Source organism: Geotrypetes seraphini, chromosome 5 (assembly GCF_902459505.1).
Source record: "Geotrypetes seraphini chromosome 5, aGeoSer1.1, whole genome shotgun sequence".
In the NCBI taxonomy this organism is placed as follows: domain Eukaryota; kingdom Metazoa; phylum Chordata; class Amphibia; order Gymnophiona; family Dermophiidae; genus Geotrypetes; species Geotrypetes seraphini.
In genome coordinates, this window is record NC_047088.1 from 1,752,195 (window position 1) to 1,769,371 (window position 17,177).

At 48.9% G+C, this 17,177-nt stretch overlaps 1 protein-coding gene across 2 annotated transcripts in view; it reads right to left on the reverse strand.

The window, feature by feature from the left end:
• The window catches only part of NONO (non-POU domain containing octamer binding), a 360,169-nt gene that overhangs the window by 98,256 nt on the left and 244,736 nt on the right, over nt 1-17,177 (reverse strand). For both annotated transcript variants that reach the window (XM_033945165.1, XM_033945166.1), the window contains exon 8: nt 12,294-12,396. In XM_033945165.1, coding sequence (XP_033801056.1) covers nt 12,294-12,396 — 103 coding nt within the window. The remainder of the gene's footprint in view (nt 1-12,293; nt 12,397-17,177) is intronic.

Sequence of the window (17,177 nt, forward strand, 5' to 3'; positions counted from 1 at the left end):
AGAGGCACCAAAAGCAACATCATACTTGGCTGCCACATTGATCCTATAAAACTTGGTGAACATATGTAAGGAAGACAAGGTAGCAGCCTGCATATCTCATCCAAAGAAATAGATGACGACTCTACCCAAAAGGATGAAACACCTTTGGGTAGAATGAGCCCACACCATGATGAAGGGCTTCTTCCCGGCCACCATGTAAGCCAGGGAAATGGCCATATAGATCCATCTGGAAATGCTGGCCTTAGAAGCTAGCTTACCTTTGCAGGCAGGACTCGCCAGAACGAACAGATGGTGAGAGGTGAAACTCGTTCATGACCTCCAGGTACTGCAACAGCTTGCGCACGTCCAAGGACCACAACACCTGGTCCTACTCCCTCGAGCTGGAGGAAGGAAAAGCAGGAAGCCGGACTTCCTTATTCACATGAAAAGTTGAAACCACTTTTGGAAGGAACAATGTGCAGCACCACACCAGAATCTGTAATACACAGAAAAGGATCCTGGCAGGAGAGAGCCTGAAGCTCTGAAACCTAACAGGCTGAGGTAATGGCCACAAGAAATATGGTCTTGATCTTAAGACGAGTCCAGTGCAAGCCAACGCCGGGAGAGGAAGGATGGAAGCACACCGAGGACATGGACCTGCAGCTAGAGACAAGAGAAGATAGAGAAGACAGCAATCGTCGTGGGGGACTCCATCATCTGACAAGTTGACAGCCACATAGCGGGAGGATGAAAGGATCGGCTGGTGACCTGTCTGCTAGGAGCAAAGGTAGAGGTAGCCGCATCGACAGGATCATCGACAGCACGGAAGGGGTAGATACGGCGGTGGTAATCCACGTTGGGACAAACGACATGAGCAACAGAATTACATCAGGGAAACACTGAAAGACCAGTTCCAGATGCTAGGAAGGAAGCTGAAGATCAGAACGCCGAGGGTAGTGTTCTTGGAGATCTTGCCGGTACCCAAGGCAGATGGGAAGAGGCAGACGGAACTGCAAGCAGTCAACGCATGGATGAGACACTGGTGTGAGGAAGGATTCCACTTCGTGCGCAAATGGATGACGTTCTGGGGGAAGATCAAGCTATACAGGAAGGATGGACTCCACCTCAGCGGAGACAGAACGAGGATACTTGCAAGCAACATCAAGCAGGAAATTGAGAAGTTTCTAAACTAAGAAGAAGGGGAAAGCTGACGGTTTGGAAAACGGTATATCCAGAGGATACCATGCAAGAAGATTGTAGGGAAGACTCACCGGATCATAGGCAAATCCAAAGTGATCGAAAGAGATGGAAGTGAGGGAGACAGAAGGGGGATGGAAATGCCAAACAGCAACAGGCTGCAAACTTAAGTGTATGTATACAAACGCAAGGAGCCTAAGGAATAAAATGGGAGAATTGAAAGCTATGGTACAAAAAGATAACCTACACATCATTGGCACCACGGAAACATGGTGGAATGAGGACGTCTGAGACACTGTGATACAAGTTATATCGCAGGGACAGAGTAGGACAAAAAGGTGGGTGTATTGCACTAAACATAAAAAAGGGAATTGAGTATATCGGAGAGAACATGCCGCAAACGAACAATAAGGTACAGTCTCTATGGGTCAAAATACCGGGAACAAATGGAACGGATACAAAGATCGACCAGCAGCGGCAATTCTTATGTTCTTATCTACTACTGACCTCCAGGGCAGTCCGAAGAGACTGATGGAGAAATACGGACGAGATTAAACATGAATGCAAGGGAGGCAACGCAGTTATCATGGGCGATTTCAATTATCCGGGGATAGATTGGAACCTAGGCAACTCCATCTATATTAGGGAGACCAAGTTCTTGGATGTTGTAGGCGATTACTTCCTGGAACAACTTGTCATGGAAAATATGAGAGGAAATGCAATACTGGACTTAATTCTAAATGGACTACGAGGACTGGCACAAGATATAGAAGTAGAAGGGACGTTGGGAAACAGTGATCACAACATGATTCGCTTCAAACTAGACACAGGAACAAAAACTAAATCTAGAATGATGGCTACTGCACTGAACTTCCGAAAAGGGAACTACGAAGGGATGAGAGTCAGGGTGAGGAAGAAGATTAGGAAGAGGATAAGCACGTATCAACAAGGGTTCCAAGGGGAAGAAGAAGGAACCAGCATGGTTCATTGTAGCAGTGAAGGAAGTGATCAGAAATGTTTAAGGAATGGAAAAGGACAAAAACAGACAAAAACTGGAAAAAGCACAAACATCAAAGCAAGTGCCATAAGGTCAGGAGAGGGGCCACAAGAGACTAAGAGAAAAAAATAGCCAAGGAGGTTAAAAATTTTAAGCCGTTCTTTCGATATATTAAGGGGAAATGACCCGCAAAGGAAGCAGTTGGGCAGTTAGATGACCATGGAATATAGGGAGTACTAAAGGAGGACAAAGCCATCGCTGACAAACTGAACACATTTTTTGCGTTTGTATTTATCGAAGAGGATTTATCCAATATACCTGAAGCCGACAGTCTATACATTGAAAATGAAGAAAGGAAACTGACAGGTTAGACGGTCAGTCTAGAAGAGGTATCCAGACAGATTGATAGGCTTAAAAGCAATAAATCCCCGGGACCGGATGGCATCCACCAGAGGGTAATAAAGGAACTGAAATGGGTTATGTAAATGCAGCTATGCCAAAAAAAAAAAATGTGCAACTTCGCTGTAATGTACAGTCTCTTCATCTGTTAACCGCATAGAACTTCCATGGTAATGCGGTATACAAAAATAAAGTTATTATTATTATATGTTATAGCTGAAATGCTTCAACTAATAGCCAATCTGTCGATCACATCGGGAAAGATTCAGGAAGACTGGAAAGTGGTGAATGTTACGCCGATCTGATCTTCAAGAAAGGTTTGAGGGGAGATCCGGAAAACTACAGACCAGTGAGTCTGACTTTGGTACTGGGAAAGATGGTAGAAGCGCTGATAAAGGACCGCATCATTGATCACCTTAACGGATACAATTTGATGAGGACCAGCCAGCACGACTGGAGGAATTGCCGTACAATGAGAAGCTAGAGAAACTGGACCTCTTCATCCCTTGAGAAGAGGAGACACAGAGGGGACATGATTGAAACATTCAAGATATTGAAGGAAATTGACTTAGTAGAGAAAGAGAGATTGTTCACCCTCTCCAAGGTGGGAAGAACGAGAGGACAGTCTCTAAAGTTAAAAGGGGATAGACTCTGTACAAATGAAGAAGGCCATCAAGAAGGCTTTAAACTAAAAGACAGGGGAAAGACGACAGTCGATCACCAGTCGATGGCCCGAGCGACAGGATGCCCCGAAGAAGGAACCACGGGCAACTACTCAGACACAGAAGGGGACGACCTCTCAGCAAATAAAGGAGGCAAGGCAGGAAGGAACGACTCCACAGCAAACAAGGGAGACAACGCAGGAGCAGAAAAGGATACTGTGAAAGAAACAATAAAGACAGCTAAGCGTAGAAAGTCCAAGAAGGTAACACAAAGAGAACTCAAATGTATGTATACGAATGCTAGAAGTCTGAGAAACAAAATGGGTGAATTAGAGACAATAGAAAGACACGATGAACTGGAAATCATTGGCATAACAGAAACATGGTGGAATGAAGAAAACAAATGGGACACAGTACTACAGGGATACAAACTATACAGAAGAGATCGAGTAGGGCACAAAGGTGGAGGTATTGCCCTATATGTTCAGGAGGGAGTAGAATCTGTTGAAGTGGTTACGACGGATAGGAGGGAGTAGAATCTGTTGAAGTGGTTACAACGGATAGGAAAGAGAAGCTGGAGTCCCTCTGGATCAAGATTCCTAGTAGAAAAGGCGCATACACAAAAATTGGCCTTTACTATCGACCCCCAGGACAGACGGAGGAAACAGACTCAGAAATTATAGAGGAATTCAAACAAGAATGCAAGACAGGCAATGTAATAATCCTGGGAGACTTCAATTTCCCGGGGATAGACTGGAACCTGGGTACCTCCAACTGCGGCAAGGAGGCCAAGTTCCTGGAGGCACTAGGGGATTGCTTCCTGGAACAAATGGTAATAGAGCCGACAAGAGGCAACGCCACCTTGGACTTGGTCCTAAATGGCCTTGCGGGATCGACAAAAGAAGTAGAAGTCACGGTCCCGCTGGGGACGAGCAATCACAACATGATCAACTTTAAACTCGACATCGGGACAGGAAAACGTACCAAAACCTTAACCATGACCTTAAACTTTAATGGTAAAACAACAGCTCACGAAAAAGAGGGACAAAATTGAAACGGATCAGGCATGGTCCCTACTGAAAAATACTATCACAGAAGCACAAAATCTCTACATTCTGCGGATTTCCAAAGAAAGGAGAACTAAAGGCAAAGGAGAACCGGCATGGCTAACCAGATAGGTGAAGGAAGCCATAAAAGAAAAGAAGGACTTTTTTAAAAAGTGGAAACGCACGAAAACAAACATAAAGATGATCAAAAGAAATGTCACAAGGCGGTGAGGGATGCCAAAAAGGACTATGAGGAGAAAATAGCGCAAGAGGCCAAAAACTTCAAGCCCTTCTTTAGATATGTAAAAGGAAAACCCCCCACAAAAGAGGCGGTGGGACCGCTGGATGAGCAGGGAAGAAAAGGGTACATCAAGGAAGACAAACAGATTGCAGACAGGCTAAATTCCTTCTTCGTGTCCGTCTTTACAATGATACCAGAAGCAGTGGAAGTGTTTAAAGAAGTAATAGAAGACAGCCTCACCACAGTAGAAGTGGACCTGGATCAGATATACTACCAGATCGACAAACTTAAGTGACAAATCCCCTGGACCGGATGGAATTCACCCGAGAGTCCTAAAAGAATTGAAGGTTGAAATCGGAGAGCTATTGCAAAAACTTGCCAACCTAACAATTAAAACTGGGCAGATATCGGTCGACTGGAAGATAGCAAATGCCACACCAATTTTCAAAAAAGGATATAGAGGAGAACTGGGCAACTACAGACCTATGAGCCTTACGTCTGTCCCTGGAAAGATGGTTGAAGCACTGATTAAAGATAGCATAGTCCGGCACTTGGATACACACGACCTGATGAAAGCCAGTCAACATGGCTTCAGGAAATCATGTTTAACAAATTTACTTCAATTTTTTGAGACAGTGAACGAACAAATTGATAGTGGAGAACCGGTGGACATAATATACTTAGACTTCCAGAACGCTTTTGACAAAGTTCCACACATAAGACTTCTCAGGAAACTACAAAGCCATGGAATAGAGGAGGGATATACAAAGATGGATAGGCAAATGGCTGGAGAACAGAAAACAGAGAGTGGGCATAAATGGGAAGTTCTCCTATTGGGAGAAAGTGAATAGTGGTGTGCTCCAGGGCTCGATACTTGGGCCGATCTTATTTGGGAATACGAGGATCGACTTAAGAGACTGGGATTGTTCTCCCTTGAGAAAAGGAGACTGCGAGGAGATATGATCGAGACTTTCAAAATATTGAAAGGAATCGACAAAATAGAGCAGAAAAAATTATTTACATTGTCCAATTTGACACGGACAAGAGGACAAGGAATGAAGCTAAGGGGGGATAAATTCAGGACAAATATCAGGAAGTTCTGCTTCACGTAGAGAGTGGTTGACACCTGGAATGCTCTCCCAGAGGAGGTTATTGCGGAATCGACCGTCCTAGGATTCAAAAGCAAACTAGATGCACATTTCCTTACGAGAGGCATAGAAAGATATGGGTGACTAAAAATTACGAGAGTTGTACGCCTGGCAGGGCCTCCGCGTGTGCGAACACCTTCTCTCTCACCAAGCAGCCCTATGGGGCAAAGACCTAGACCAACTGCTTTCGCCCACTACTTACGGGGAATTTAGGAAACGCCTAAAAACATACCTATTCCAGAAATACCTAAACAATTGACCCGCTCTCCCCTATCCCTCCCCCCTCTCTATTCCACCAGAACTTACGGCACTGTTATATATATAATCTGTTATCTTCATCTTATCGTAATTTTACGTTGCTATTTATTCCCAACAGGTCCTGTCGGACATTATCTACTAAAATGTACATCTTACATTTTTGCTCAGCAAATTGTATTTCTATACTATTGCCTCTTAAGGTCTCTGCTCTCTATATTTCCTCTGAATATCTGCTTATTGTATTTCACTGAATGTTCAGCTCTCTTGATTGTAAACCGCCTAGAAGTCGCAAGATTGTGGCGGTATAGAAGAATAAAGTTATTATTATTATTATTATCCGGAGATGAAGCTTCTTATGTTAGGAAGTTCTTCTTCACCCAGAGAGTGGTAGAAATTTGGAAAGCTCTTCCAGAGGCTGTTATAGGGGAAAGCACCCTACAGGGATTCAAGAAAAGGTTAGATAAGTTCCTGCTAGACCAGAACATACGCAGGTAAGGTTAGACTCTAGTAGGGCACTGGTCTTTGACCTAAGGGTTGCCCCGTGAGCGAACTGCTGAGCATGATGGACCACTGGTCTGACCTAGCAGCGGCAATTCTTATGTTCTTATGTCAGAGACAGATATGGACTGTTTCATGTAGATATTTGGGGGGTGGGAGGGGGATCAGTAACCACTGGGGGAGTGTGTGGTATAGTGGTTAAAGCTACAGCCTCAGCATCCTGAGGTTGTGGGTTCAAACCCAAGCTGCTTCATGTGACCCTGGGCAAGTCACTTAATCCCTCCCCCATTGCCCCAAGTACATTAGACAGATTGTGAGCCCACCAGGACAGATAGGGAAAAATACTTAAGAGGCTACATCTGGATGAGATACCAAAGAGAAGGAAGGCCCATACATGAGAGCCCAGCAATCTGCACCCTGAGAGAAGCCACCGCTAGGGCCCTTCTTCAGGCCATCCTGCATAAACTCCAGAACAGACAGATCCACCTGTTTCAGGATGTACCAGGTCTGATAATATCTCCAAGCCTTCTCATAGGCAGCCACTGTTGATTTCCTTTTACTGTGTGAAGCAACATGGAAACCATAGCCGAAGAATAGCCCCAGCTAGGAAAGGCCCAAGAACCATGCCATAAGACCAAAGCGGTCTGGATCCTGTAGTGCAATCAGACCCTGTGTGGGGAGGCGAAGATGACAAGGCAGCCAGAGCTCCCGATCCTGCTGGAGCCGAACCAAGTCGGCATACCACGACCACCTTAGTCAATTGAGAGTGGCAAGAATCACCAGATGGGCTGCTATCCATCTCAACAGATGACCTATCATGGGCCATGGAGGCAAGACCGAGAACTTCCTATAGACAGGGTTGAACCAGAGCATCCAGGCGTTCGCTTGGACATTGTCCACTCCTGCCACATGCGCCATTGACAGTGCCACTAGGTGTCTCTCTGCCCACCAGAAGCGAAGCTGAGCCTCCACACACAGGGAGGGACTCCTCATACCCCTCCCTGCTGAATGATATAAGCCACTGCCGTGGAATTGTCTGAGAATATGCGGACTGCTCGATGACGCTTGAAGTGGAGGAGAGCCAGACAAAACACCCAAAGTTCCAGGGGATTGATTGACCATTTGCGCCCTGACAGAGCCCACTGGCCCAGAACAGGGAAGGTCAAATACACCACTCCCCAGCCACTGAGACTCACATCTGTAGACAAATCACCTAATCTGAGATCAGGAGGGGAAGGCCCCTGGAGAGCGAGAGAGGTCGCAACCACCAGGCAAGAACGATCTGTGCTACATTCGACCAGGGCAGGGGTGCATGTATCGAGTCCCGCTGTGGACTCCCCGTGCAAAAGCAGAGCATCCTGCAGACAGGTTCTCGTCCAAGGGATCACATTGATCGTTGTCACCATGGTCCCCAGAACCTGTAGATACTGCCATGTTGTTGGAATCAGAGTGGCCAGAAGGTCGCTGATAGCTTGTCAGAGCTTATCCTGATGGGATACAGGCAAGAACACTGTTCTGTCCAGTGTGAAATTGAACTCCTAGGTATTCCAAATCTTGCATCTGCAAGAGGTGAATCACCTTGAAATTGATCACCCAGCCCAGGCGTTGCAGCAACTGTACCACCTTCAGAACAGCCCGACGTCCTTGGACTCCAAAGGAGCTCTGATCAACCAGTCATCCAGATACGGGTAAACCAGGACACCCAGAATGTGAAGATGAGCAGCCACCACCACCATCAGCTTGGTGAAGGTCCTGGGAGCTGCTGCAAACCCAAAAGGCATCACTGGAAATGTTGCTCCAAGATGTCAGAGGGAACGTACTACCGAGGTGGAGAGCGGCCTGCGAGGTTCGTTACAGACGGCCGGCGAACCTCAGCAGGCTGCTTTGAAGAGGAGCGGCAGCAGTTGGTGAGTGAGGGCAGGAGGGAGGAGTCGCCAGCATGTTCCCTGCCTCTGTGGTCGAAAATGGAATTTGGCACGGAGGGACACATCATGCTGTCAGGGAACATGCCGTCGTAAGTGCGCATGTGTGCTTAGGGTTTTATTATAGAGGATACTCAGCTGATGAGGACCCCCAAACTGTCAGCTGAGGACTTCCTGCAGTTGGCCAGGGGTCCCTTTTGACAAGCTTGGCAGGCAGCAGTAGCATCCCTGACTCACAGATGCTGGCACCTCAAAGGCTCATGGATGCTGCCAGCGACTGCTGCGCTTGGTGGAGGAGAGTTCCGGCCATCTTTAGAGGAGGTCCTCTGCTGGCGGTTCTTGGGGATCCCCACCAGCCACAGCAAGGGTCAGCAAGTACTTCAACACTGTAGAAATAAAACCAGAAATGCATTTCCTTTTCTTTTGAACACAATACAAAGACATCTGCTATATATATTTCCCAAAGCTAATATATTTTAGTCAATAAATTCCACGTTTTACCATTGTTGTCTGGAGACTTATTTTTCCATCAAGTTGGTCCCAGTTTCTTTTTTCCGCTTTCCTGTCTTCTGTTGCTGTCCATTGGTTCCTCCTACCATAGTCCAGCATTTATCCCTCTCTCATCCCCTGGAACCATGTGCAGAATCTATTGCCCCTGCCCACCAGTCCCATGCCCAACATTTCTCCATCTATCACCCCTCTCCGGCACCATGCCACATCTCTCCCTCCATTCCCTTCAGCACTATGTCCAGCATTCCTCCCCTCTTGCATCCCTTTCAATCTGTCACACTGTTCCCTTTCCACCACATTTCTCCCTCATCTTTTTCTTCCCTCTCATCTGTACCTCACTGCCTGCCTATGACCAAAAATTCTCCTCTTTTTTTCCATACCCCATGTACACCATCTCTCTTTCCCTCTGACACACTCATGCCCAATTCCCCCTTTCTATTCCCTCCCCCACCTCAGCATCTCTTTCCCTCTCTCTCTTCCTCTGTCCTCTCTCCCAAGTTTATGCCATTCAACAAGTTATGGACATCAAAACTAGCTAATTAGCTTGCTATAAAAACCAAAGACCTATAGACAGTTTCCCTTCCTCGTTGTACAATATACAGGAAAACCCCAACCACAGCAGCCAACATGTCCTCTTTCCATTAATGTTGCTCCTCTCATAGAAAGTGCTGACCAGGAATCTTTTCCCTGCCTTTTGTGTCCAAAAAGCAAAAACAAACTACCTCCCTCCTTTGTCTCGCATCTGGGCCCCTCCTACATCCCAACTCACTTCCTCCTAATTAAAACACATGCGTGCCCTCTTCCTCGCTCCCTCCCTCCTTTTCTGCCCCCTTCCCGCAAGACTCACTGCATCCTTCCTTCCACTCTTTCTTTGCGATGTGGCATGCGAGGCGCAGGAATACCTTGGAGGCGACACACGACTATGGTAAACACAAACTACCCTGACGGTGAGCGCCAGGACTCCCACCCGGGGGGGCCACTTGGTGTCATTGCGCACCCAGATGCGCCTTCAATGACTTTTCTAGAATCAGCAGGAGCGCCTCCCCCTCCCTCGCAGTACATGTGCAACAGCTGAGAGTACGCGAAACAGAACCATCTCCCAACCTCTCCCAACTTTAGAGCCACTCTTCTTCGCAGGGCAGCAGGGCCCTTTACGCTGCACATGGCCAATGTGAAGCTTTCCTTCCAACGTCGACTGACGTCGGGGGAAGACTTCCGGGTCGGCTACGTGTGGCATGCTGGGAGTGCTGCAAGCTGCAGGAGGGCAGGAAAAGAAGATGAGCCACTTGGCTCGAGCTGCCTCCAACCCTGCGTGATCTCCGAGACGGGTCCCCATGGGATCCCGCAAAAAGAGGGGATGTCCCTATGGGATCCCCACGACCAGAAGGGGGAAACCGTGGGTCCCGCGTGATTCCAGTCATCCCAGTGCAGCTCTCTAGTCTGGACAGAAGGCGCTAGAAGACCCTCTTTGGAGGTTGAAGGCATCGAATCCAGGCAAGCCTTGAACTCACCGCAGCAAATGTGGAACATGGCTGCGCATTCGACAGCCATCCACTGCAAATAAGGCATGAATCCATTACATCCTGCCCTGGGGAGGCCATCTATGTGGTTTTCTTACAAAAACTGAAGCTGGCAAGTATGAAAAAACTTTAAAATCAAATTGGGTAAAATCCAAGATGGCCGCTGCAGGTGCCGATTTTGACTAAAAACCAGAGAGAACTCAAAAACAGCAATTTTAGGGGTGGGGTAGGGCATGCAGGGAAACCACCCTAAACTTCCTTTTTAAGACCCCCAAAAATGACTGATTCAGGCGGTAAGTCTGTACTCACAGTGATATGTGCTGAATGGGAAATACTGCAGCAGAGCTGAAACAGCTCACAGGGAGATCCACTGCCTTAGAGAGCCGGAAAGCTGGACTTCAAGTCTTCCGACTGCCCCACTGGCCGGACCTCCATGGCCGGTACCACTGCCACCCTCGGACATGCCGCACAGACACCTGATGGAGAAACAGTCTGGCTCTGATCCCAGGTGCACTTCCATGGAAGCACGCAGCCTGCGCTCTAGCAGATGAAACTGGGGTGAACTAGCTCTCAAGGGAACGGTCACTGAGCCCTGAACTGACATGCAGGCTGTCCAGAGGACTTACTGACAAACAAGGAACCAAACAGAAGCAGACTTTTCCCCAAAGGTCTGCGATCTCCTGCAGTCGGAGCAGTCCCCGCAGGGAGCCTCCACAGCATGAGGGCAGAAAACAAGCACACAAAGATTGAAATTACACGAAATACAACACAAGCAAAGACAAACTCCTACAGTCTGGCTTGTAGGAAAGAAAACTGATTCTTACAGGGACAGTGATAAGAGGAGGTGGGGTTGAAGTCTCTGAAGTTTGAGGCTTCCTACAAAGTTCTGGCGGGTAGACAGAAATAACCCACTGGTCTCAGAATAAAGTGAGATTATTTAAGAATGGGTTTAATGGATGGTGTGATGACAGACTCTACCTATACGACAGTGCTATTATTCATAAGGAGCCAGTTAAAAAGCAGCAGAATGGAAAAGACGATGTTTTATAAACTTTCAAGATAGGCCACAGAATCAACTCCTATCTAATCTAAAATGGCAACAGCGTTCAGTACTGTAGTAAGGGGGGGGGGAGGTGGATCGCACCGGGCGCTGTCCTTGGCAGTATTGTAATGTGGGTTAAACATTTTTTTTCTACCTGGGCAGTGTTGGCTGGGGAACTGGTGTGTTGGCTGTGCTCATTCTCCGATGGTGATCTTGGAACTTTTGTACACATGTCATCAGGTCACAAAAGTGAAGAGGTAGGCCAGAGAAGCAAGGTCACTAGGCAACAGGAAAAGCAAGTCTGTGTTGGGTCTGGCTGGGTCTCTTCTGGGTATGCACAGCTTTCCCACTCACGTACAGGAGAGCTTCAGCATAGGCCTAGAGAATCCTGGCCTGCTTTGGGAAGCTGGAAGGTGCAGGAACCATATTCAGAACCTCTGAAAAGGCTAAAGTATGTTGGGCAATGCTGAGGATAGCCCAGGAAAGCTTTCCCCAAATCCCCAGGTGTCAGCGAGGAGCAGCCCAAGAATGTGTGTACATGAACACTAGAGAGGAGCGCATGCAGGAGATAAGCAGCTGACGGCTTGCAGGCAGAGCCATGTAGCAAGAAGTGTTCCGAGATTGAGGAAAAGGGGAGGATAAGATGACCCTAGCAAGGGAAGTAAATGCACTTTTGTCCGTACTCTGTCATGCCACCCCACTGCAGCACAGTAGCATAGTAAAGGGGGTACAGGTGCTATCTCCTTCCACCCCAGGCACTGTCTTCCCTTACTACACCACTGACAGTGTTTAACAGGTAGACCATTCCCATTCCCTAAGTGCCAATATAGTGATTACTTTTACTATCATTACTGTAACAGATTAAAATTCATACTGAATCAGGAAAGTTTCCCTTGAAGCCTTCTTGCTGGCGCCTCATCATTTCTTCTTGCTGTCTTCTTGCTTCCTCTTCACGCCTTCTGCGCTCTTCCTCTTGCCTGTAAGGGAAACAAATTATTAGGGCAAAATTAAGACAAATGCAAAACAGCCATCTCTCAGAATTACACCCTAGCCCAGAAAATGTGTCATGTTCTCTTAATACCACACAAAAAGCACAGTTACTTACCGTAACAGGTGTTATCCAGGGACAGCAGGCAGATATTCTTTACGCATGGGTGACGTCACCGACGGAGCCCCGGTACGGACCTTTTTAACTAGAAAGTTCTAGTTGGCCGCACCGTGCATGCGCGAGTGCCTTCCCACCCGACGGAGGAGTGCGTGGTCCCCAGTTAAGATAAGCCAGCTAAGAAGCCAACCCGGGGAGGAGGGTGGGACGTAAGAATATCTGCCTGCTGTCCCTGGATAACACCTGTTACGGTAAGTAACTGTGCTTTATCCCAGGACAAGCAGGCAGCATATTCTTTACGCATGGGTGACCTCCAAGCTAACAGAGAGGGAGGAGGGATGGTTGGCCATTAGGAAAATACATTTTGTAACACAGATTGGCCGAAGTGTCCATCACGTCTGGAGAAGGCATCCAGACAGTAGTGAGTAGTGAACGTGTGAACTGAGGACCAAGTGGCAGCCTTGCAGATTTCCTCGATGGGCGTGGAACGGAGGAAAGCCACAGAAGCAGCCATAGCTCTGACCCTGTGGGCCGTGACAGCACCTTCCAGTGAGAGACCGGCCCGAGCATAACAGAACGCAATACAGGCAGCAAGCCAGTTGGAAAGCGTCCGTTTAGAGACAGGACGACCTAGACGGTTAGGATCGAAGGTCAGAAAGAGCTGAGGGGAAGAGCGGTGAGCCCTGGTACGGTCAAGGTAGTATGCAAGGGCACGCTTACAATCCAGCGTGTGCAACGCCTGTTCCCCAGGATGATAATGGGGTTTAGGGAAAAAGACAGGCAACACAATGGACTGGTTGAGGTGAAAAACCGAGACCACCTTGGGAAGGAATTTAGGATGGGTACGCAGAACCACCTTGTCATGGTGAAAAACAGTGAATGGTGGATCGGCGACCAGTGCATGCAGCTCACTAACCCTCCTGGCAGAGGTGATGGCAATGAGGAAAAGCACCTTCCAAGTAAGAAGTTTGAGCGAAGTCGTGGCAAGAGGCTCAAAAGAAGGTTTCATGAGGGCTGATAAAACCACATTTAGGTCCCAGACGACAGGAGGAGGCTTCAGAGGTGGTTTAACATGGAAGAGGCCTCTCATGAACCGGGAAACCAGAGGATGAGCCGTGAGAGGTTTTCTGAGGATAGGCTCATGAAACGCAGTGATGGCACTGAGGTGGACTCTGATTGAGGTAGACTTGAGGCCAACATCGGACAGAGAGAGCAAATAGTCCAGTACAGTTTCCACCGCCAATGAGGTGGGATCGTGATGATGCAGGAGACACCAAGAGGAAAACCGGGTCCACTTCTGATGGTAACATTGAAGAGTGGCCGGTTTCCTGGAGGCATCCAAAATGCGACGGACAGGGTGAGACAGATTCTCTGGAGAGGTCAGCCCGAGAGAAACCAAGCTGTCAGGTGGAGCGAAGACAGATTGGGATGTAGTAGAGACTGATGCTGCTGTGTAAGTAGAGTAGGAAACACAGGAAGAGGAATGGGCTCCCTGGAGCTGAGCTGAAGCAGAAGGGATAACCAGTGTTGTCGAGGCCACCGAGGGGCGATGAGAATCATGGTGGCCTTGTCCCTGCGGAGTTTGTATAGCGTCCGCAACATCAGAGGGAGTGGAGGAAAGGCATAGAGGAACCGATCCATCCAGTCGAGCAGGAATGCATCCGGGGCCAGACGGTGGGGAGAGAAGAGTCTGGAACAGAACTGGGGCAGCTGATGGTTGTGAGGAGCTGCAAAGAGGTCCATCTGTGGAGTGCCCCAGCGAGCAAAGATGGAGCGGAGTGTTGGAGGGTCCAGAGTCCACTCGTGAGGTTGAAGGATGCGGCTGAGATTGTCAGCCAGGGAGTTCTGTTTGCCCTGGATGTAGACAGCCTTGAGGAAGAGACTGTGGTCCGTGGCCAAGGTCCAGATGCGGAGAGCCTCCTGACAGAGGAGGCGAGATCCGGTGCCGCCTTGCTTGTTTATGTAGTACATGGCGACTTGATTGTCTGTGCACAGGAGAACCTGAGGGCAGAGAAGGTGCTGGAAGGCCTTGAGAGCATAGAACATGGCTCTGAGTTCCAGGAAATTGATTTGATGTTGACGCTCCTGAGGGGTCCAGAGTCCCTGGGTGCGTAGATCTCCTAGGTGAGCTCCCCACGCATAGGTGGAGACATCCGTGGTTATGATCATGGAGTGAGGGGGTAGATGAAGGAGTAGACCCCTGGAAAGATTGGAGGAGTTCAACCACCATTGAAGAGATTGCTGAAGAGACGATGTCACAGAGATGGGATGAGAAAGAGGATCTGTGGTCTGTGACCATTGGTTGGCTAGAGTCCACTGAGGTGTCCTGAGGTGGAGTCGCGCCAGAGGAAGTACATGGACCGTCGAGGCCATGTGGCCCAAGAGGACCATCATCTGTCAAGCTGGGATGGTTTGATGAAGGAGCACCTGACGACAGAGGTGGAGCAGGGTCCGGTGTCGGTCGGAGGGGAGAAACGCCCTCATCAGAGTGGTGTCGAGAACTGCTCCGAAGAAATGAAGTCGCTGTGTGGGAAGCAGATGCGACTTGGGGTAGTTGATCTCGAACCCCAAGAGATGGAGGAAAGAGATGGTGTGATGAGTGGCTTGCAGCACAAGTGGAGACGTAGTTGCTTTCACCAACCAATCGTCCAAGTAGGGGAACACCTGGAGGTTGTGAGACCTGAGGAAGGCCGCTACCACAATAAGGCACTTGGTGAACACCCTGGGCGATGATGCGAGGCCAAAAGGTAGTACCTTGTACTGATAGTGGCGGTGCTGAATCTGAAAGCGGAGGTATCGACGTGAATTCAGATTGATGGGGATGTGAGTGTAGGCCTCTTTGAGGTCCAGGGAACATAGCCAGTCGTGATGAGAGAGAAGAGCGTAAAGCGTGGCCAGGGAGAGCATTCTGAACTTCTCTTTGACCAGACACTTGTTGAGGTCCCGGAGATCGAGGATGGGGCGGAGGTCTTCTGTCTTCTTGGGAACCAGGAAGTAGCGGGAGTAGAATCCCTGACCCCTTTGGTCCGGAGGCACCTCTTCGATGGCATTGAGAAGAAGGAGGGATTGGACCTCCCTCAGGAGGAGGGGGGTTTGGGAGGAGTGAGAAGCAGACTCTACGGGAGGATTGTCTGGTGGAAGAGTCTGGAAGTTGAGAGAGTAGCCGTGGCGAATGATGTTGAGGACCCATTGGTCTGATGTGATGACCTCCCAACGGCTGAGGAAATGCTGGAGGCGACCTCCGATAGGCTGAGGAAGAGGTAATGATGTTGGGAGACTGGCTATGCCCTGGAGAAAAGAGTCAAAAGGGCTGAGATGGTTTTGACGGAGGTAGAGGCTTGGCAGGTTGGTGAGACTGAGAGCGAGCCTGGGTTTGATGTTGTTGCCGAGGTCGGCGTGGCTGCTGTTGAGGCGGGTTGAGAGGTCTGGCCGAGAACCTGCTTTGGTAAGAAGACTGTTGCCTGTAGGGGCGAGCAGGTGGAGTCTTCTTTTTAGGTTTGATCAGAGTGTCCCACCTGGTCTCGTGTGCCGAGAGCTTCTGGGTGGTCGAGTCCAGGGATTCTCCGAAGAGTTCATCATCCAGACAAGGTGCGCTAGCCAGGCGGTCCTGGTGGTTAATGTCTAGGTCAGAGACTCTCAGCCATGCCAAACGGCGCATGGCCACCGCCATGGTAGATGCGCGAGGGTCAGCTCAAATGAGTCGTAGATGGAGCGAACCATGAATTTCCTGAGTTGGAGGAGGCTAGAAATATGTTGCTGGAAAAGAGGGACCTTACGTTCAGGAAGATATTTCTGTAAGGAGGAGAGCTGTTGCACCAGATGCTTCATGTAGAAGGAGAAGTGGAAGGCGTAGTTGTTGGCTCTATTGGCTAACATGGCATTTTGGAAAAGGCGCTTACCAAATTTATCCATGGTTTTTCCCTCTCTGCCAGGAGGGGTGGAGGCATATACACTGGAACCCTGAGATTTTTTCAAGGTAGATTCCACCAGGAGGGACTCGTGGGGCAATTGAGGTTTATCAAACCCTGGGATTGGGATAACCCGATATAAGCTATCCAATTTACGAGGGGCTCCAGGAACCGTGAGGGGAGCTTCCCAGTTTTTATAGAAAGTTTCCCGTAAGATGTCGTGGACGGGCAACTTCATAAATTCTTTGGAAGGTTGCTCAAAGTCTAGGGCATCGAGGAAAGCCTGAGACTTTTTAGAGTCGGACTCCAAGGGAATGGAAAGAGCTGCTGACATCTCCCTAAGGAATTTGGAGAAAGAGGATTGCTCTGGTTTGGAGATGGTGTCGGTCACGGAGGGTTCTTCATCGGTTGATGAAGCGTCCTCCTCGGTACCGTGAGGGGAGTCTTCCCACAAATCTGGGTCCCTAACGTCGGGGTGCGTACGTTTGGACATCGGTGTGGAGGGCTCGGCATGGCGGGTCTTTGAAAGAGATTTGCCTGAGCGCACCGAGGCGGTACCGGGTGAGGAAGACCGATGTCGTTCCTGGGACCGGACAGGGTCGGCAGCATCACGGGTACATACTGTAGGTGTTTCTGCCAAGAGCACCGGCATGGAAGTATTAATCGGTACCGAGGGGGTCGACACCGATGGAACAGTGTGAGGCTCGGACCGGTCCTGTACCGGAAGGTGCGGTGCCAGCAATGC